Source organism: Serinus canaria, chromosome 19, assembly GCF_022539315.1.
Source record: "Serinus canaria isolate serCan28SL12 chromosome 19, serCan2020, whole genome shotgun sequence".
In the NCBI taxonomy this organism is placed as follows: domain Eukaryota; kingdom Metazoa; phylum Chordata; class Aves; order Passeriformes; family Fringillidae; genus Serinus; species Serinus canaria.
This window is the reverse complement of record NC_066332.1, coordinates 5,029,149-5,051,033: the sequence shown is the minus strand read 5'-3', so window position 1 is coordinate 5,051,033 and position 21,885 is coordinate 5,029,149. Positions and strand designations below refer to the sequence as shown.

Below are 21,885 nucleotides of genomic sequence, written 5' to 3'. Positions count from 1 at the left end.
ATGCTACAACAAAAGAGAGGCTAAAAACCAACCCAAGGAATTCCTTTTCCACCCAGTTCTCCCTGCTGGATGATGCTGAAGGGCCCAAAAGCACAGAGAATTCAGGACAGGCCATTAAACACCACAGCTCGAGCTCCAGAGGCCTGGAAGGAAAATGCTGTGATGCTTCTGGTTGAGTTTAAAGAGTCAGAGACTTTTTGGCAGGATGAAAACAGGGCTAAGCTGTGAACAGATGAAATGCCTGGTGTGGGGGAAAGGTGGAATGCTGCAAATCTGGGGGAGTAAAGATCTGTGAGGGCTGTGGTTGAGAAATCATTCTGCAATGTGTGGCTTGTGGCAATGAAAGGAGCTGCCACCATCGTGGGATCATTAAGGTTGGGAAAACCTTCTGAGATCAAGTCCACCACTAAGCCAGGAACACATCCACATCTTTTAAATGCCTCCAGGTATCCCTGAAATGACTTCAAAGGGTGAAGGGAATTATTGTTGATGATATTCTGGGATAATCTGATTTTTCCTGGGCCTGTTGCAGTGGGAGCTGTAGGTTCTGCCCCAATTCCTGGAAAAACTGAGGAGACCACACAAAGCAGGTGCTGAAATCACTCCTTGCCACTATTTGGCCACCAGACCAGCAGATTGGGGTGGAAATGGGTTCTTTTTCCAGCTGAGTTTGGCTGGAGGAGAGGATAACCCTGCCATGGAGAGGCTGCAGCTCCTGGCACACCTCGCCCAGCCAGCAGCTGGCATTGAGCAAGACCTGCATTTGAAGCTGAGCTGTGAATAATTCATGGCCACTAAAATGCCACCCGGGTTGGTGGCACAGGGCTGGCACATCCAAGGGACTTCAGGTTTTCCACTGGCTCAGGGTGTAAATTGAGCCCTTCCCCTGCTCCTGTTCTGGGTTGCCCCAGAACTGAAAACAATTGACCCAAACTGCAAACACCATTCCCCCCACGCTGATGAATAGTGACCCTGACAAAAATCTCAAATTGCTTTTGCTGCTCCTGTCAGCCAGAAATGCTGGAAAATAAAGCAGAAACAACCAGAGGCTGGGCTGGGGTGATTTAGAGCAGCAGGACACCCTTCCCCACTGGCTTTTCCCTCACACTTTTGCTGCAGCCTTATAAACTTCAGGTTTTTAAGGCACTACCTGGATTTAAAACCTCGATTCCTATCCACCCTCATCCTCCTCTTTCCTCTCTCCTCCTGCAGCTGAACCAAGGACTAATGGTGGTTTTCCTCCCCTCCCACCTCCTTGCACTTGGGTGCTTGTGCCTCCTTAAATGTGTTTTTTAGTCCGGTGCTTAATTAGAAAAGGCCTTTGATGGTGAAAAGTGTGGGGTTTTAATTTATTTTTTTGGTAATAATTACTCCTCTGCTTCTGGGCAGAGTGGAAATGAGATTTTCCATGGACACATGGTGGGGATTATTTAAATCCATCCCCACCACTCGGGCTGCAGGGCTGGGAACCAACCGGTAGAAATTGTTATTAAAGGAGAGAATCAGCTGGGAAAATAATTCATCCCCCAGCTTGGAAGTGGTCCAGACACTCTGTGATGATTTGTTTTGTCTCAAAGCAGACACTGACTCCTTTTTTTGGGTGGTGAGGGGCAATGTGGGGCCTGGATGCTGCTCCATGGGGGAGAGGCATCACTCCCAGCAGCCGAGCCCATTCAATCCCAGCCAGCCCAGCCTGGCTGTCACCCCGGGCTGTATTTCCCAATTAAGACCATCAAGCTCGATGATGAAGCTTTGATAGGCACATTTTACATTTATTTTATTTCCCCAGCCCTTTCAGGCGGTGAATGAAGGTGTTTAGTGAGCTCATCCATCACTTTAACTCGGTGAATTCCCACCTCCCACTGCTGCTGCTGCTGCTCTCTTTGAATGGAAAAAACGCTTTAAAAGAACGCTGCAAATGGGGACGGCGACAGCGGGGGGCTGTGCCATCACCAGGGGGCTGTGCCATCACCAGGGGGTTCTGTCTGTCCCCTGAGAGTCCCCACGGGTGACACAAACTGGGCTCTCCCCCTTCCACTCCGACCCTTCACCCTCACACACCGCTTGGCTCCGAGAGATGGGGTGGAGGGAAAAAAAACCTCTGGAGCATCTGAGGCACAGAAGGTTCTTTTGCATCTCAAAAGGGGATTTTGGCACCTCCAGGAAAAAGTCCAAAGCTTCTGGACGTGTTCAAGTTTTTCCAGGCCTTGCCAGGCTGTGTTTTGACACATCCCAGTGTCAGAGGAGCCCCAAGGCTGATCCCTTTTGTCCAGCCCAGGGTGCAATATGCTCTTGCAGGTGTTTTACTCTCCCCTTATCCAGGATTAGTGCCAAGCTGGGGAGCTGGGGGGGGTTGGATTAAATCCACCCCGGTGTGCTGCAGTCACTCCTCTGGTGCCCTGGGGAATGAGGATTATCCCTGGGCAGCTCCTGGCCTGGCAGGAATGCCCATCTGGAGCCAGTCCTCTCCTGCATTCCCTGCTTTCATCAGCTGCTGCCTCACACTGGCCCCTCCAGTGGGGCTCGTTATCCCAAAGATGATGAGCTGGAGATTTGTGGGGAAAAAAACAAAAAAACCCCGTGTGTTGACATAATAATATGGACATAATATAGACAAATCGCTGGGGAAGATTTGTTTGTGCTGATCTCTGCAGCAGCGTTCAGAGCATGGTGACACAAACCCTCCTCACTGGTGGGTGCAGAGGGCAGAGAAAAAAGCAAAATATTTGCATTTGGAGGGCCTGTGTTGGAGCAGAGAAGCCAAACAGGCAGCCAGGGGAAATCCAGGGAAGGTTTTTTGTGGTTTTCCTGCTTGTCCAGCAGAATTTGCCGTGCCTGGGGATGGGGGAGCTGGGCAGTGTTTGGCTGCTCGGGGCACAGGATCACATCCCTGCTCTGCTCCACCAGCCAGCCCCACCTCTGCTCCCTGCTCTCTTTGCACCTTCGGGGGCAGCTGGAGGCTGAAATCCCCCCATCAGCAGGGAAATAACCTGCCAAAAGCAACGGAGTGCTGGGGGAAGAGGGAGTTTGCTTTGGGCAGCTCAAGCTGCTCCTTGTTGCCTGGATTTTTCCCTTTGTTTGGGCTTTGCAGGAACGGCTGCAGCCTCTTTCTGCTGCCCCTGGGCTCAGGGAAGGGGATTTAAAATGAAACAACTGCACCAAAAACTGTGCCCAGCAAGATAAACAACCCACAGGGTGCCAGAAATTCAATTTCAACCTGTGCTGCAGTGACAGAGGAGAGGGGTGCTGCGAAACCCTCTCATTGGAACAGAAGATGAAAAAGCCACCCCAAAAAATCCCTTTTTCTTTTGAAGCCAGTAGCAGTGGGTCAGGTTGTATCCTGTTATTCCTCACTGGAGGGCAGCTGAGGGGACAATGGTGGCTCTGTTCTGCTGGCATGAGGGTGACCCAGTGCTTGGGGTTAATGTGCAGCAGATGCACCCCAGGGTTGGAATTCCCAATGCCAGGGCTCCTTCTCCTGAGGCTGCTGAGTCCCAGGGATCTCATCCCAACCCCTGGGAGCACCATGGGCCCTGCAGGGAAGCAGGGTGGCCACAGGAACAGAGTTTGCTTGGCCAGCTGAACACCTGGCTGTTGAAAACCAGATGAAACAAAGCTTTTTTGGCTCAATAGACATGCAAATTCTGATTATAAAAACCTTTTTCTGGCTCAATAGATGTGCCAGTTCTGATTAAAAACTGGCCAAGCATCAGGTGAGAGGTTCTTGGCTGCCTCACTGTGTCCATCTCCTCTTCCTTTGGCTGCTGCAGCTCCTCCAGCACAAATCCCTGGATGTTCCTCAGGATGTTCTGTGCTCTTGCTGACCCCCAGGATGTGGTTGGAGGCCACCAGCCCCACGTGGGACATCACAGAGCCATCCCATGGGTCCCTGTGCCCCCAAACCAGCTGTGCCCAGGGTCAGGAGCTTCCCTTTGATCCATCCCTGAGTGTGGATGGATCTGTCTGGATGGATCTGGAGCTGTTTGCCTTCACTTTGGGCACCAGAGCTGCTGGGATTTTGGTGGGCAGGGCAGGATTTAGGGTCCTGCCAAGGATCTGGGGGGGAAAAGGGAAAAATAGGGGGTGATGGCAGCTCCTGGCTCGGGAAAAAATCCCTTCCCAAGGAGGGAGGGGGACAAGCAGGACCCTGGGAGCCGGGCTGGCGGCTGCCTCTCGTGCTCTGGCTCTCATCAGAGCAAGAGGGGACCTCAGCCTGCCTAAACTCTTCCAAATGTGATCTGTGCTCCAATAAAATAAACATTTTAGGGAAAGCCAAGCCCCAGGCACACATTTTGGCAGCTGATCACTCCCTAATTGCAGGAAGAGCAGTTGGGAGAGGGGTTTTTTATTTTGTTTTATTTTCTTGGTTTCTGATGAGAAAACTGGGCTGGAAGATCAGAGTTGAAATTTCTCTCCCCACCCCCAAATATCTTGGGGTTTTCCCCTTTGTATGAATGGAATTCAACTTATTTCAGGGAACAGGAAACACAAAGAGCCTCTGCTAAGTGTGAACCTCAAGCCCTCAGAGAGGGCCTGGATACAGGGAGTTCTCCACATTTTTTTCCTGGTTTTTTGGGTTTTTGTGTGTTTTTTTTTTTTTTTTTTTTTTTTTTTTGTTTTTTTTTTTGTTTTGAGGCCTGGGAGAGGATTTTGGTGAGTTGGAGCAGTTGCCTCTCCAGCCTGGCTCTTCCTGGGTGTTTCCCCCATCCCAAAACTCCTGGGGCTCTGGAATGGGATGGAGATAATTAACACCAGCCCCAATTTCCATCGACGTGGCAAAACTCAGTTTGTGGTGAGGGGACAGAGCAGGAGCAGCCACACTCTGCCCTCACTTTTGGGGTCACATCCAGCCTCTTAACAGGCTCATTCCTTCCAAAAATCAAACAAAGCACCAGCAAAGCCAAAGGGAAAGGCTGGAATTATGGATTTTAGGGAAACCTCCATCCTGCTTTTCCAGAAAAGTGCTGGAGAGTCCAGGCCAGCACTGCTGTTCTCCATCACATCCCTCTCCCTTTTCTTTTTCCTCCTCTTCTTTCCCTTTTTTAACACATATTGGCAGCCAGTTGGGTGTTTTTATGAGCAAATTATTAGGGATTTCTTTTCCTGTGGCCTCTTCCCTTTGGATACTGAGGGCTGCAAATGGATTTAAAGGTCCTTTTCCTAACCAGCCTTGCTTCCTCTCTCATGTAAAGGTGGGGAGGTGCTCATGTAAATCCAGCGTGATTTGGGTACTTTTGTGTCTCCCCAGTCATAAAAGTCTCTTTCCAAAAGTCTTTCCAGCCTTTTTTAAACCCTCCTGTGCTAGAATTGTGAAGAAAATGCTGTTTGTTTTATGGCAAACTCTCATTTATTGTAACACAAATCCTTATTTCAGGCCAATTCTCTTCCAGGGAGTCATTTCCAGAAGCAACCAGCCCAACATGTTTTCCTTTGAATTGCTGATTGGTTTTCTATGGGAATTTGTGCAAATTGCCTCTCCTGCAAAATCCAGGTCCTATCAGCTGCAGCTCCTTATTCCACTGGAGGAGAGTTTGCTGGGAAAATTCCAGCAATTTCTGTATAAAAACAGAGGTTTGGGAGCAAATTGTATCGTTGGGAGGATATAAATACATTTTATGTTGGGGAGGATGGGATAGGAAAATGGAGCTCTCCAACAGCAGGAGATTCACTTTTTTTTTTTTTTTCCCCCACTAAATTAAATAGAGTTATAATTATAGCCAAGCATTTTGATTGCTCCCAAGTGTTTATTTTTAGCATTTTTTTTTAGCAGGAAATAAAAACAAATTGGGGGGAGGGGGGGAAATGATGGTTCTGAAACAGAGCAAGGACCTTTCCCTTCCCTCCCCATCCCAGCAGGCTCCAGGAGCAGGAGCTGAGTGCACATGAGCTGGAATTGTCCCTGCTGGAGAAATGGACAGGGGGGACAGCAGAAATCCAATTTCTGAGCAGCTCTGGCTTTCCATGGGGGCTCTTTGCTGAGGGACACTGAGGAGCTGTGGCACAGGGGGACAAGGGAGGGTGGCATTTCCATGGGATCATCCTCATTATATGGATATATTTTATAATATAGAAATAGAACATAATATAGAAATATAATATAAAATTCAAATTAGTATAATACACATAAATAAATAAATAATATAATATATAAATATAATATAAAATAATACAGTATATCCAGTATCCAATATATTAGTATCTAAGTCACATTCCCTCTTTCAGCTAAATAATTGTATTTATTTGTCTTTATTCCTTCTCTGAGGGTGGGGATTCTCAACCCTTTACTCAAAATTATCACTGAATTTGCAGCATTTGTTTGTATTCCTTCCTCTCCCAAATCTCTGCTCCAGTGTTTGACTGCCATCATTTGGAGCAGGGATTTTGAAAAAAGATTTTAATGCTGATCCTTGCTGCCACCATTATTCCAGGACAAATCTTCTATCTCAGGCTTTTACCTTTTATTTGTTGTGTTGGATTTTTTTGGGTGATTCATTACATCCAAAAATGCTTCACTGACATTTTCATAAATACTTTTCTCCCCAGGTGTCTGTACAAACTCCTTGCTGCAATTCCTCACTCTCTGGGGCTGCCTCTTCATTTTCCCTGAGCTGTTCCTTTGCAGGGAATTGGAACATCCCAATTTTCCTTCAGAACACGACACAAGTCACGATTTGTGCAGCGCTTGAGAGCAGTGCCATGAATTTAAACCAGGAGGAAACCCCTTTCTTTTCATTCCCTTTGATCTAGACATCAATATTCCTGTTTATGACACCATTTTCTGATCTGATTCCATGGCAGAGAGCTTTTAGCTCAGCGTGAGTGTGGATAAATCAGCATCCTGCCAGGGTGTGAGCTTAGTGAAGGGCTCTGTTCCCAATCCTGGTGTTATATTGGGCAAAACCCCAGCTGGGGGGGGAAAAAATGAATGTTTTCCCTGTGGAACAGCCTTGTAAAATATGAGGATGAAACCAAGTGGGTGTAACTGATCCCCCACTAAAGCTCACAGGGATTTGTTTAATGGTTAAGATTTTCCTCCTGAGATTCAGGGCCAACTTTTCTGGCAGGGCTGGGAGCTTTTCCAGCTGTTTGTTAACATCAATATCCCTCTTATTTCCATGTTCTGGCTGGGAACAGCCATGGGACTGCTTGGATGGAATCCTCTTTGGGGTTTGTGTCCTTGGTTCCCCAGGGACAGAGGGGCAAAGCCTCCCCCAGGAGCAGCCCAGGGCCCTCTGCCCTAGGGATTCAGGAGATCCTTGTGCTCCTCAGCAGGGTGAAAAGGCAGCTGGTCCAAGAGAATCAGTCTGTTCCACTGGGGATCTGCTGAATCCCTCTCAGGGGGAAAGGATGGAACCCCAGGGAGAAATCTTTCCTGCCTGGCAGAAATCCCATACATGCTCTGAGGGAAAGGACAAATGTGCAGCAGCACTGAAAGCAGCTGAAAAGAAAAAAAAACCCAAAAAATCTGTCCTGAAGCTGTCCCCATTCCTCCTTTGTTACCTCCTTAATTTGGTTATTTAAAGCCACACCAGACATCCCACAAGAAATTACAGGGAAAAATGGATCAAACCAGGATCAAGCTCTGGCTGTCTTGCTGATAAATGGTCATCACTTTGTTTGGGGGTGAGATGCTGCTTTGGTGCTCAAAGGCTGCAAGACAAGAGGAATTTGGGGTCCCACTCCAATGCATCTTCCATAGTTCTGTTTCTCCAAAGTATCCAGTCTGATTTGCAAGGCCATCCTTTGACACTTGTTTCTAGCTCCATTTCTCTCTCAATGTCTGTCCTATTCCAGGGCATTTCTAAGTCAGCATTTCTTATCTCAAGGTTTGCACACTCTGTGGGCCTCGTGTCAGCCCTGAGAACTCCCCACAAACCCATTTCCCACAGTCCTCCATCAACCCCAGCTGAAACCCTCCATGAAACCTCTCCAGAACTCCTTGTTGGACAATACTCTTGTCCTGCCCCAGAGATGGGGCAACTGAGAGACATTTTGAAATCTTTAATTCCATGTTTAGTTTCATGAGAAGGGTGAGACAATACAGATGTTATAATTCATACTATCACAATCAGAAGCTATTTCCTAATTATAATACAATTATAAATTATAATACATTATATAACTTTCCCCAAATCCATTTCCCACAGCTCCTGTCCTTGCCTGTGGTTTCTCTGGTATTTATTTTCTACCTCTGTTAAGGTCAGGATTGAAGGCACTTGAGGTGGTATTTCATGTTTGACTCAGGTGTTTATTATTTATCAGTGAAACAGCTTCAACCGTGAGTTCTTTCATGAGCAAGGCACAAAATGCCCAACTGTCTCTTGTTACAAGGTCTTTTAAGGCTAAACTATCCAATTAAGAAATGGCACCTAGATTATTTTCCCTTTAAACCCAATAACTGATCCCTCCAACTCTGCAGTGTGGACGTTTCTGTCCAATTACAAAATATCACCCATCAAAATCTTCCTTCTTCTTCAAACCCATGAAGAAGAAGGAAGAAGAAGGTAAAGAAGAACAGCTTGTGTCTGCTCTAAAACGTCTATCTTGCTCCATATTTATTTCTATATTCTAAAACCCCAAACTCTAAGTTTTCCACCTGCGATATTACAGGGTGGAAAGCTGTAATAACCAACTCCACAGCCGTGATCCCAGTGCTGTTAATCAATTTTGGAAGCTTCTCCACACCTCAGGTCAATTGCAGTGTTCCCTTGTGGTTCCCCTGACATTCCCCTGTGGGTCTGTGCTGAACTCTCACATTAACCCCATCCTCGCCTCCCCTGTCTGCAGCTTGAAGGCCGTGCTGATGGGGAAGCCCCAGGACAACACCGTGGACTTGTCAGGCATCCCCCTGACCCTGAAGGACCTGGAGAGGGTCACGTCCTACCTGGAGCACAGCTCGGAGCACATCGACACGGTGGAGCTGTGCTTCACCGAGCTGACGGACGAGATGCTGCTGCAGCTCCTGCCCGCCCTCTGCGGGCTGCCCCGCCTCACCACGCTGGCCCTCAACGGCAACCGCCTGACCAAGGCCATCCTCAGGGACCTCACCGAGACCCTCAAGGACCCCAAGAAGTTCCCCAGCGTCACCTGGATCGATCTGGGCAATAATGTGGATATTTTCTCGCTGCCCCAACCCTTCCTGGTCAGCCTGAAGAGGCGCTGCCCCAAGCAGGGGAATTTGCCGACCATCCTGGAGTTTGGGGAGGGTCAGGTCAGTGATTTGGAGGGCCAGGAGGGGCTGAGGGACAGCCAGGAGGAACTGAGGGACAGCCAGGAGGAGCTGAGGGCTGGGCCAGGTCAGGCTGGCAGCACGGACTGGGAGCAGATGGACACAACAGCCCAGGCTGGGGAGCTCCCTGGCCCAGAGCAAGGTGCTGCCACACCACAGACATGATGTCCAGCCCTTGGGTGGGCACCTTGAGCAAGGATGACTTAAAACCTCAGAGCTGGGGGGGGTCTGTTCCCACTCCTGGATGCTCCAGGAGTCCCAGTGCTGCCTTCCCCCTGTGCCACAAACGTCAGTGATTTTCTTCTTGAAGACAACATAAAAGTGATCACGTAGAGTGTTTGTATTTCCTAACAGCTGGCCAGGTGTTTTGAAGCATTAGTGGTGTGCTGTGCTTTTGGCTCTCTCAGAAATGCATCTCCAAGGGGCTGCAAAACCTCAGAAGGGCAAGCAAAGGGAGCAGGGAGGTGCCTTCAGTGCTGGATCTCAGCTGCTCCCCACGTGTCATGGACAGACAGCAGCCACCCCAAAGGGACCTGCCTGGGATAAACCTTCAATCCTTCCCACTCCTGACTTCAGGAATCACTGGTGAGAGGCATGGCTTCTGAGACACAACAGAAACCTGCTCACACATAAACCAGGGCTCAAAAATCTGCTCACACACAAAGCAGGGCTCAAAAATTTGCTCACACACCAACGAGGGCTGTTCCTCTCAGTACTGTGAGCCCAGCCCAGAGGGAGAGCTTTGTTTTCCTGGGGCAGGGTTAAATCCCAGCCTGCAGCGTGCCTGGACACCACCCTCACCTCCAGCCTTAGCAGAAGCAGGCTGGCACCTGTGCCTGCCCAGGATTTATCCAGTAAAACCCAGCTTCCTACCAGCTGTAAAAATTCCTGAGCTTTCAATGGGAGCATCTGATCCATCCTGGGAGGGACCCACAAATCCTGGAGTCGGGGCTCAGGAGCATCACTGACAAAAAGAGACCAGGGTACTGAAGGGTTAAAAAAGGTAAAACAAGCCTGGGGTTCATCTCCTCTGTCACTGCCACACAGCCAGCTGGGATTTAAAGCCCCAGAAAGCTTTGGGGTCCCTTGGCCATGGCTGTTGCCCTTTGGACCAGAAGTGCTTTGTTCCTAAAAGGTTCCAGTTTTTTCTAAGCCACGGCTTTGGGTTTATTTTCAGTGGGAAATGGATCAGCCCAGAGCAGCAGGGCTGGAATGTGCACTTTGGCTTTTTGGAACCAGAATTTCACTGGATCCCAAAGCTGGGGGAGGGCAGGAAAGTGGGGAACTTCCTCTCTGTGTTCCAGGAGCAGAGCTGACTCCCTTTGCAGGGGGAGCCTCTGCCCCAAGCCCTTCCCTGAGCAGCTCCCAGCAGTGACTCCAGCTTGGCTTTTTTGGGGTGCAAAGACTTTTGGTCCCATTGGCTCTATCCACTTTTCCAAGGGGCTTCAGGCTGCCAGTGGTTGTTTGTCCTCCATTTGCAAGAAGGTAACTTAGAAAAAACTCTGCTACTTTTAATACATTTGGCAACACTCAGTATGATTTGCATGTATCCAAGCCTTTTTTCCTTATTTTTTTTTTTTTTTTTTAATTCTAACTCTTTCCAACAGGCATGAAAAAAACCCCAATTTTCCAGTGAATATGGAATATTTCTGTTTGAAATAAAGGAGCTATCCATAAACAAAATAAATGATAATGTTTAATAAAGACCCAGTGTTGAATTTTCCCTCTGTCCAGGTTGAATGCCCAGGAAAAAGCAGAGGACAAGGCAGTGCTGAGAGCTGCTGCTCTGGCTTCTTCAGGGGGCTGGAGAAATAAAGAGCTCAGTTTATAGGCTGGATTTATCAGGGTGGCCATAATCTGGACACAGAAGCATCATAAAAGAATCTTTTAAATTTTAAATATTGCCAAAATAAAATAATGTGGGAGAAAGGGAGGCTGAGAGAGGGGTAGTGCTCCTTGGGGTGTTCATCTCCTGCAGGCAGAAATGCTGTTTATTGCAGCAGGGGCGCTGTCCCAGCCACAAACCATGGGGGCCAAGGAGTTGGGGGAACATAGGGGGATTTAATCAAGAACAAGATTTCTCTTTGCAGAAAAAAAGAAAAAGAAACTGCAGCAATTCCTTCCTTCTACCCAGGTACCTCAGTACCAGGCTCTGCTCCTCATGCTCAGCTCAAGCCCCTCTGTCTGTTTAAATTATTGAAGTCACAAGCTCCTTGCTGCAAGGTTTTTATTCCCTGCTAAGTATTTGCACAGGACCCAGGGCCTGAGGAGCTGCCTGGACCCCCCAGTTCACAAATTCCCAAACCAGAGGCACTTTGCATTTAGAGGGAGCTCTGCCTCCTTTATTCCTGCTTTGCTCCATTCCCTCACAGACAAAAACCACCCAGGAGCTGCTCCTGCCACATCTCCCCTCCGGCTCAGCTTCCCCCTGCTGGGAAGCACATCAGCCATGGGGAAATCATTTCAGTGTCTCCAAAGGGAGATCCCGTGCAGGTGCTGCAGTGCTTGAGTCACCTCTGCTGCACTGGCACTGCCAACATCCCTGTGTCCAGTGAGGGTTTAGCCCTCCTGAGACAGAGAAAGAGCTGGAAAGGGATTTTTGTCAATATATCCATGCATGCACCAAATTACTGCCATGGAAAAAGGGGGAGAAAAAAAAAGCAGAGCTGTTGTAGAGAGTTGGTTATAAAAGCTTTGGCTCATCAGTGCCTCCCTCAGAGTGTGGATTAGCTCAATTATCCACTTAGTGCACTTCAGGATAATGATGATCCTGTGGGCTCAGCACAGAGCAGGGCTTGGTTGGGTTTTTTTTTTTTTTTTGAAGAAAGCAGAGTGAGACCCTTCCCTTCCCAGCTCATCAACATCAAAACAAGCTCAGGGCTCACTCCACATGTAATCAATGTTCTCTGGGCTACTCTGGGCTGCTGCTTTGGGTCAGAGGCTTTTAACTGGCCTTACATGAAGGATTCAAGGACTGAAAATCACTGCTGTTAGAATATTAAAACAGAATGAGGTCATTTCTTGTCCAGGAGAGGAGGAAAGGGCCACCATAAAATAAATAAAGCATAAAAAGCCTCAGCCTGGCTTGGTTGGTTCTCTCCCCAGCAGCACCACAGCCCTGCCTGGGAATCAAACAAACCAGTCTGGGGAGGAGATTTATGGCCTCAGCAACAAAAATGTAATTGGAAATCATTCTGTGCAGATTGAGGAGCCCACAGTGAGGGGAATGGAAACAGCAGGCAGGGAATGAGAGAGGGCTGAGAGAGCCATGAAAGGGCTGATGCCACATTCCAGAGAGTTCCTGCCAGCTGGGGGATCTGGGAAGGGTTTGCACCAAGGCTGGCTGAGTTTTGAAGGTGGTTATTCATTTAAAATGAAGGTTGCTTTGCCAGAGGATGGCTGGGAGCAGGAAAGAGCTGGGAAAAGTCACCCCCGAGCAGGGAGTGTGTGGGAGAGCAGAGGGAGACACAAAAATGCTGTTGGGGATGTCCAGAAGCACAAAATACCTAGGCCAAAAGCATTGCTGGTGCTCAGGGGCAGGAGTCAGCAAATGTCAACCCAAAATTGCCCAAACACCAACCTTTGTCAGAGAAGAGCCAAAAAGTGACCTAAAGGATCAAGGGGACACCAGGGGAGGCAGCAGTGGCACCACTCTGGGTTATCCCACTAAAACTGCCTTTGGAGAGGGGCAAAAGCCCTCCAGGGCTCCCCTGTGGTCCATCAGCCCTGTTCCAGCAGCAGCAGGAGCTTTGTGAGCTCAGGCTCAGGAGCACTCCTGGCCTGGAAACACAAACACTCCCCTGCTCCATCAGCTGGGATCTGCCATTGCCAAGGAAACTGATTGACCTCATTAGCAGAATTCACATCTCAAAGCTCAGGGAAAAGGGGTAAAAACAACTGACCAACCTCTGCAGTGAAATGTTCCTTGGTGAGCAACAGATGAAATCTCCTCCCAACCTCTCTGGTACAAGGCTGGAATCCTTGATCCCACTTTTCCTCCACTCCAAGGGCAGTGGGGTTTTTCTGTGCCTGGGGGATGATTTCCACCAGCAGCTGTAAGAGCAGAGGAGCTTTCCAGCTCTGTGAAATGTCTTTAACAGGAAATTCTGAAGGACAGAGCCACCCCTCACAGTGCTCTGCTGCCTCCAGCCAGGCTCCAGCCTCAATTCCTAGGGAGGGCCCAGCTCCAGGCACATTACCATTGATATTAATTAATTATAATTAATAAATGGATAGATATCCCCAGGCTGGACAGGGCTTGGACAAACCTGGATTAGTGGGAGGTGTCCCTGCCCACAGCAGAATGTTGGAATGAACTGGGCTTTAATTCCCCTCCAACCCAAACCATTCTGGGACCTGCTTCAATAAAATGGTAGCACAGGGTTTGTTCTCAGGGAGCAGCTCAAGAGCTTTGCTCACTGCAGGAATCCTGATCCCAAACTGGCACTGCAGGAAAGGTATTTAGGAACAAAGTGTCATTTTTGATGTGCCAGCTCCATCAGGCCATGGCTCAGTTACTCCTGAAGGATGGGGAACTGGAGGTGCTTTGTTCACAACCTCTTCTGGCAGTTCTGGGCATGCATTTTTTTTATCCCTTTTTATGCCCCCTCTGTAAATACAGAGAGACACAGCTGGTTTTACCTCCAGCTCAGCTGATAGTTTTACATTAAATTGAAGACCTGATTTAATAGAGTCAGAAAAGATGCAACCTGTTCACCACAGCCTTTAATTATGTGCGCAGTTTGCTGAGTTTTCTTGGCTCCTAATAGCTTATTGATCCTGTGGCTTCTGGGCCATCTTTTTTCTTTGCTGTTTTATTAACTCAGTCTGAGGAGAAAACAAACCTGTGAGCTGGTTTGCATCCAGCAGGTTGGGATGAGCAATCCCAGCCTCCAGTGAGTGCACGTGGCAGCTCTCAGGGAGCTGTAATTGGAAGGACAAATAGACTGGAGGTTTACAAAAGAAGAGAGAAATATTAATATTTAATTTACTGAAGGTTTGGCCTGGGCATTTATCACTGGATTTTGAGGGTGTGTGCTGTAAAACCACTTTATTCCTGGCTCTCCCTGTCAGCTCTGTCCTTCTCCAGGGAAAACCAGGGCTCCTCTGGCTCTGGGCAAGAATTTGGGGAGGTGCTTTGTGATCAGGATTCTGCAAGCAGCACTCACAGCCCTCCTAAACACAATCTACATAAATAAAACCTCAAAGCATCTTCCTACAGGCCCAAATGTATGGAAAGGCATGCAGAGTAAGGGATGGATGGAAAATTATGGGATATTGGGCTACAGCAGATGTGGAAACCCAGCTGAATCACCCAGGCATGAGCATCCCTTGGGGAGCTGCTCCTTGCCTGGTCACTCAGGTAAGAGAGACTCAGGTAAGAGTGAGCCTTTCCTGCAGGCTCAGAGCTCCCCTCCACCACAGGCACAGAAACAGCAGAGCTGAGGGCTGAAATGCAAATATTGTCCTTTTTTCTGTGCCAACCCCCAAAGTGGGCTGAACTTCCAGGGCAGGGGCAGCCACCAGCCCAGAGCTGTCCCCTCACCCTGGTGTCACAACCATTCTTCAAACCATTCTGGTGTTGGTGATTTTTCAGCCCCGTTTTCCTCCCTGAAACCCTTCTTTTGGCTCAGCGCCAGCCTCTGACCTGTTGCCAGGTGACACCACGTTGTTGCTGTCATCTCCAAAGACCTTTCTGAAGCATAAAAGCAGCACCTTTGAAATCCCTGCCCTTGATGCAGCTCCTGTTTTGCATTTCCAAACAGTCTGGCCCTGACACTGAAGCTTTATTTCACCTCCTGCAAGCAGAGAGCATCTTCCTCCAAAGCACAGCAGCAAACAGGCTGGTGGGGAGGTGCCTGGACAGATTAAATTAATTAAATTCAAAGTGCAGCCACCTTGGTGCAGGGGCTTCCCATCACTGTGCATTTCAAAGCTCCCACCTCACTCCCAGCTCTGAAACAATTCCCATCATCTTCCCAGCAGGTCTCCCCTGGATTTCACTCAGCACAAAGAGTTTATTATTTACTGCCACAGATGAAAGGAAGAAAAAACCTGATTTGACACAGTTCAGGAAAATTGCTTTATCCAATCACTGACCAAACCCTCTGCCTGCTCCCAGCAGGGCTCCAGCTCCAGTTCCTCATCTGCAAGGAGGTGATGTGGAGCACTGCAGACTGCTGCAGGATTATCAGAGGGAGGCACAGATGGAAAACATTTCTATTGGATATTTCAGCTGCTGCTGCATTAAACAGCTCACAGCTCACCTCAGCACCAGGACTGCTCTTGCTGTCTGATAAAGGCTGATAACCAAATTACCATTGGTGCCACCATTATCTTGACTCAGGTGTTTATTAATAAAGTTTCAGCTATCTAGGAAAATTTATTATTTTTTATTATGGCTGATAACCTCAGGCTTAGCTGGAAGTTTGTCTTTGTGTTGTTAAACCTCAAGCCTATTCCACTGCTCGGTGATAAGAGCACCCAACAAACCCAAAGCCAACACTAACACATCTTTAGGTGCAGTTTGCAAATGCACAAAATACACAAAAACCCAAGAAAATCAAACCTAGAGTAACTACCCTGCAGGATGTGGGAAAGCACAAGCAAGAAAGCAATCAAAAAAAACTGGGAAATAAATCAAAATGATAAAGAAAACCAAGGAGAGCCCAGCAGAAAGCCATAGGCAGCTTCAGAAACATCAATCATTATTTGTTTAGTTTGTGTTGCAGCTGGGCTCTGCAATGATTTTACCACAAACCATTACAAACAAAAAAACCTGTTATGGAAAAAAATCCAGGTATTGACTTGCAAAAACTAACAGGAGTCTAACAAACAAAAGTCTTAATTATTGGAGATAAAACTTTTAACATGTCTATTTGATTAAAACAGCAGGGATTTGAAATCAGCCTTCACTAAGTGATTTCCTCACTTGCATTTTGTTCAGGTTTCAGTTCCACACAGGTGCTGAGCTGGGGGTGTTTATTGACTCAAAATCCACCTGGAGCAGGCACAGCCTGGCAGCTCCTGAGCTGCCTGGGAGGGAAGGGCAATGAAGGGCAAAATATCCTTTATTTTTATCAAATAAAAATAAGTTTGAACTCCTCTGGCTCCTCATCACACTCAGAGCAGGAACACTTTAGGGTGGGACCATGAACTTCGAGTTTGCACAGCATCAAAAGCTCATCAAATGAGCCTCTGCTGGTCCAACACTAAGACACATTAATTAACAGCTAATTAAAGAGTGACATTATCACTGTGTGTGGGATTCTCTACATAGTAATGAAAGTTGCAAATCTTATTAGAAACAGGGAAGGAACCAGCAGTAAAACCGAGTTTCCCCAAAAATAAGCATTTTCAAGGCTGCAAAAATATTTTATTTCAAATGCTCTGAGCTTGGTCACTGCCCCACCTTGTGGGCTCAAGTGTCAGGAGGTAAAGCAGGACAGATGTTACTCTGAGAATCAGAGCACAGGGGCAGAAAATGCTCAATGTTCTTTAAATAAGCTCTCCTTGCATGCCCTAAATCAAACCCCACCTGTTCAACCCTCCCCACGTTCAGCAGTTTTAGGATCAGCTGAGCTGAAACTGATTTCAAGCGTAAAATTAAGGCACTAAATGACATGAAGTGACAAAGAAGGGGGATGTTTGTCCTGGCAGAGCATTAAATGATGCATTAACCTTGTCCTTCTTCATAGGAACACATGAAATGTGCTCCAGCTCTGGCAGCACAAGGTCAGGGGGGTGCCAGGAACATCCTGAGCCTGAGAAAGCCAAAGTCCCCTTGGTTATTTTGAGTTTTTGCTCTGAGCAGCTCAGGAGATGCTGCCTGTGTTACAATCTCAGAAATTGTAACAAAGCATTTGACATTCTTTAGCTGGCAGAAAACAAACCTGTGACACTTTGCTTGCATGACACCGGTGCTGGAAAACAGCAGCTCCTTTGTGCCTCACTTCTCTGAGATGAAGGAGACTTGGAAAATGAACAGCTCCTCCTCCTGCTCTGAGGGGAAAAGGAGTGAAGTGTCAATATTTAGGATTTCAGATACACAGGGTATCCCTTCCTCCCTCCTAATTAAGTAGCTACAGCTCCAACTGCCTCAGCTGGAACAGCAGCCACCAAGCCAAGAGAGCTCCTCTTTACATTGCCATTAATAGCTGGCATGTATTAATTACAGTAATTTATGGCTTTGCATCAGTGATTATTCTCATGCTGCTGCAGATATGATTGCTTTACAGTACTAATCAAGCAATGAGGATGATAACCAGCATTTATGTGAAATGTGAAGCTTGTGATTTACAGTGAGGCAGCTCTGTCCCTGTGGATGCCTCCCCTCCTCCTCAATTCCAGCCCCTCAGCACAGATTTTGGGGATAATCTCCATGTTTTCTCTCAAACAGTGATTTGAGACATGGCATTGCCATCTCTCTTATTGCTAAAAGCTGGCACTCGGCCATTCTTTGCTTTGTTGCATATTTTTTCTTTGTGCTTTAATCTTTTCATCTATTTTAGATTTATCCAGGGTTGTTGGCTGCTGTTGAGTGCCAAAGGGATTCCTGCCAACCGTTCTTTTTAAACCTTTAGAAAATCCAAAATAATTGTGTTTTAAAACCAGATTTTTGTCTGCTGTTTATTCCCCAACACTAAGTTTCAAGTGCTCCAAATGTAATCAAAACAGAATGGTTTTATTTCCCTTCCCCTCAAGCACCATGAAATTATCTGTGCTCCCCTGGAAAATCACAGTAAAATGTTGAGGACATTTGTTATGTTTGAAAGGCACCATTTTCTAACAGAAATAACACTTTTCCATTCATTAATCTCAGCAAAACCCCAGCCTGCTAGAGGATCCCTGCTGAGGAACTTTAGTTTTGATTAGAACAATAAACAAGTGATGGTAAAATGAAACTCATGAATATTTATCTCCAACAGATACCACCAACTGCACCCTCAATAAACCCAGGTAAAGTCAATTTTCAAGTTTTCCCAGATCAACTCTGCTGTTTAATAAGAGAATTCTAACACTAGAAAGCAAGAATTGTAAAAGAAGTTGCAGCAAAGCTTCCTGGAGCAAACTGAACAGCTCATTAAACAATTTGCTGATTATTTCTGTTTGCTGAGGGCATGTGGCTGCTATTACCTCCATGGTCTGCAGATTCACATTTAAAAAAGGTGGATCCTTGTGCTTTTTGAGAGCTTTAAACCCATTTTTATTCCCAGTGCATGCTGTAAGAAATATCAACATGTTTCTAATACACAAGCTCTTAAAATCAGGGAAAAAGTTTTGGTTCTTTAAACACTGGAACAGAATGTAACTTTAAATTTGAATTAAGCAGAGTAACCTGTTCTTCGTAGTGTTCAAATCCTTTCAGATTAAGAGCAACTAATTAATTCCAAACATGATTTACCTACTCCATTGCCCAGGCTGAATGTTTTTATGAAGCCCTGGATGTACCACTGTAACAATTCTAGGAAAAAAAAATCCAGAATAATTTACCTGCATGTTGTAGAACCAGGAGATTTCTCTGGAAAACACTGAGCCAGTTTCTCTGAACACCAAGAGAAATTCCTGAAATTCTACTTTTCATGCAATTTATACCTCAGGAGGCACTGTCACCTGAACTTTAGGAGGGACAGGGACACTGCCCTGTGATGTCACATGAGCAGCACCAGTTCACAGCACCTTCCAGTCAGAAAAATTAAAATTAAAATTCAGATTCAATCCAATTCAGATCTTCACCTGAACTCCACATGGAAGGCAAAACAATCCCAAACTCTCCCACCTGGAGCTGTGCATTGACCACTGTGATCCCCCCCTTGGCAGTGACCACAGGCTTGTGAGGAAATAGTTCAAATATTAATAAAGTTTGCAGAAAGCACACCCGAAAATCCTCACTGCTGACACCAGGTGGGCAGAAGGCTCAGCACCATCAGTTTGGATGTTTGGAGCACTGAAGTGTTGTAACCTGCCAGTTCTAGTGACATAATTAACCTAATTGGGAGTTCTGGCCTTAAACGCTGAGGTTTTAACTCTTTTAAGCATCTCTAACTTCCCAAGATTCCCTCTAACCCTTGAACTCTGCCTCTGCAGCAGACTTTAAATTCAATTTTGAGCTTAAAACAAGCTACAGCTGCAGCTGCATTTGCTGCTCTGGCTATCAGAGCACTGGAGGGCTGATCTCTGCAGTAATTATGCTCTTAATGCCTTGTTAAAACACTAATTACCACACTAAACCCCACTGGCATCATCTGCAGTGAAAATTTTGCCATCTGGGTACATCTTCATCTTACAGCAAATTACAGGAATGCCCAGTTTCCTTATTGCAGTAAAGTGACAAAACAGTGGTTTTTTTCTAATTTTAATTATTTTAATGTACATGTAACAAACCACTTTAACTGTTACCACTTTGTAACAGGCAGAAAAATGTTTTGTCTACACAAAATCCTCAAGGCCAGGTGTTTTGTTGGAGTCCTTCTGCCTCAGAGATGTTTGCAGCAGCACCACCTGGAACACAGGAGCAGGGTCAGGTAACCAGCCTTAATTATCATGAATGCATTTGTTAATGAGTCAGATATCATCAGAAAACCTTTTGTTCACCACCAGTCAATCTGCCGGTAATTCCAGCAAGTTTGGGTTAGTTTCATCACGTGATATCACAGGGAAATTGACACTTTTGTGGCAGAACAGACCTTTATCCCTCTGTTCACAGTGCAGAAACAGCTGCTCTCACACATTTACTGCTTTAATTTTATTCTAAGTTGTTTTTTTTTTTCTTTTTTGTCTAGAGCTTCAATAATTATATATTTCGAGCAGAAACTCAGCTCTAAATGTAAAATGAAGTCTCTTTTTGAGACTGCAGCCAAAAGCCACCATGTTCAGCTAAGAGCACAATAAATATAAAACTCACCCAGCAGATTCTCCTGCTCTGCTGTCTCAGTGCCCTCCACAGGACTTGGGAACAGCTGTCCCATCACTGGGGGGACATCAGCCACCAGCACGTGGCAGCAGAGACCTGCAGGCTCTACCTAAACACATCAGAAAATAAAGATCAGGCTTAATATTCTAAGGAACACGGACTCCAGCTCTTGATATCCTATTAACCTCATCCTTAATTTACATTTCAGCTGGTCTAGAGCTCTGTGTAGTGCACTGAGACCCATCACTCACCTTCACATCAGGGCCACTCCCCAGCTGCTCCCAGCCCTGCTGTGTCACAGGCAGGTGGAAAGCCCAGCTCTGCAGAGAAGTGGGACAGAAGGACAAGGTGAGATGTTTCCAGTGACAGCAGGCTGCCTGCTGGCTCTAGAGGATGACTGTGGAGGTTTGAGCTCCTGTGTGTAGCTGCATTTCAGACCAGAACCAGGGTATCGTCAGTTCTCGCATCTGACGGCACTTCCTATTCAGGGTTATCATCATTAACAGCCGTTAATTAGCTCCTCTAATTAATCAACCACAACACTAGCTTTCATCTCAAATAGTTGTACAATATCCCCCCTGTATGAAGCTTTAACTCTTGTGCATACACCAAGTTTTATTGAGTTTTTATTTAACTTAAGATGTAATTTTTACAGATTATTTTGACTTGTAAAGGCCTGGGACCCCTTTTAACAACTTTGCACACACTAAGGTAGAAAGAAAAAAATTAACTTACTCTTTACTTCAAGACATCTTTCTGCTGTGGGAGTAAAAGCAAGAAAAATGTTACTAGAATACTTTTTACAGTATAAAGTAAGTTTGTGCAGGGAAAAACAAGAACAAAACCAGACCCTCATGACCAACTTTGTTTGTGCTTCCACCCGCGTTTATGCTGATATGAATCACTGAAATATTTATATCATACAGCTATTAATACTCAGCAATCCTCTCCCATTAATTCTTAATGAGGAAATTTAGAACTACGTAAATTTAAAAGTATGTAAGAATGCAGCTCGCAGGATTACATTTATCAAAAGGGCAATTTTCAAACTGAAATCACAAACACTCCAATGTTGTGGGTGTAGTTTTAAATTACACAGAAAGGGTCTAGTACATTGAAAAAAATTTAAAAAGGGCTTTAATTTCTGATTTTACTGATTTTAACGCCACAAAAATCCATGGATGCCGCTGGATGCCGAGCACTCTACGCAGCAGCGATACCTGCGCTGTCCTTAAGGAGCCGCGGGCAGGGCCGTGCCAGCAGCGATCCCCACACACACACACAGACACGCAGGCCCGGCCGAGCCCCGAGCCCCTCCCGACTCACCGGGGAGGGGTTTCCGCGGTCCCGGCGGGGTCCCGGCGCTGCCGGCGGGGTCGCGGTGCCGCTGCCGCCTCCATGGTGGCCTGAGGGACAATGGCCGTGAGCCGCCACGCGCCGCGAGGCCGCGCCTTCTCCCCCCGCCCCTCCAATGGTGCGGCCCGGCCCGCGCGGCCCAGGCAGGCCCGGCGGCCGCTACCACCGCCGAGCTGGGGGAGCGAGCGCTTCAGCTCGTTCAGCTGTATGGGGGTTCGCTCGGCAAGCCAGGCCTGCGCCTCCCCGCTGGCCGCCCAGCAGACCCCGAGCTCAGCCCAAGCTGCTCTCACCTCACCCGTTCCAAAGGCACAGGATGAAAGGGCGCGACTCTTCTCAGCGGCCGCTTATAAAGCCTTGGGCCGTACCACCCAGCAGCGGGGGCGGGCCG

At 47.1% G+C, this 21,885-nt stretch overlaps 1 protein-coding gene, 1 long non-coding RNA gene and 2 other non-coding genes across 10 annotated transcripts in view; 1 reads left to right on the top strand and 3 right to left on the bottom strand.

The window, feature by feature from the left end:
• The window catches only part of LRRC75A (leucine rich repeat containing 75A), a 52,215-nt gene extending 41,330 nt beyond the window's left edge, over positions 1 to 10,885 (top strand). The window contains exon 4 of the mRNA XM_009094718.4: positions 8,788 to 10,885. Coding sequence (XP_009092966.2) covers positions 8,788 to 9,394 — 607 coding nt within the window. The 3' untranslated portion in view covers positions 9,395 to 10,885. The remainder of the gene's footprint in view (positions 1 to 8,787) is intronic.
• Positions 10,886 to 10,939: 54 nt separating this feature from the next.
• LOC115484518 (uncharacterized) lies at positions 10,940 to 21,862 on the bottom strand. 7 transcript variants are annotated; one of them, XR_007779140.1, is made up of 8 exons: positions 21,788 to 21,862; positions 21,468 to 21,547; positions 20,877 to 20,900; positions 20,393 to 20,461; positions 20,133 to 20,250; positions 17,122 to 19,729; positions 13,136 to 13,282; positions 10,940 to 11,032 (listed from the first exon to the last, which is right to left on the bottom strand). It is a non-coding gene; the product is annotated as an uncharacterized LOC115484518 (long non-coding RNA). The 7 variants fall into 7 exon arrangements; XR_007779143.1 differs by lacking the exon at positions 13,136 to 13,282 and having other exon boundaries at positions 11,018 to 11,032; positions 17,122 to 17,230; positions 18,965 to 19,729; XR_007779141.1 differs by lacking the exon at positions 13,136 to 13,282.
• LOC115484729 (small nucleolar RNA SNORD65) lies at positions 19,801 to 19,874 on the bottom strand. Its single transcript, XR_003945437.1, has one exon. It is a non-coding gene; the product is annotated as a small nucleolar RNA SNORD65 (small nucleolar RNA).
• LOC115484705 (small nucleolar RNA SNORD49) lies at positions 20,572 to 20,645 on the bottom strand. Its single transcript, XR_003945412.1, has one exon. It is a non-coding gene; the product is annotated as a small nucleolar RNA SNORD49 (small nucleolar RNA).
• Positions 21,863 to 21,885: the final 23 nt, after the last annotated feature.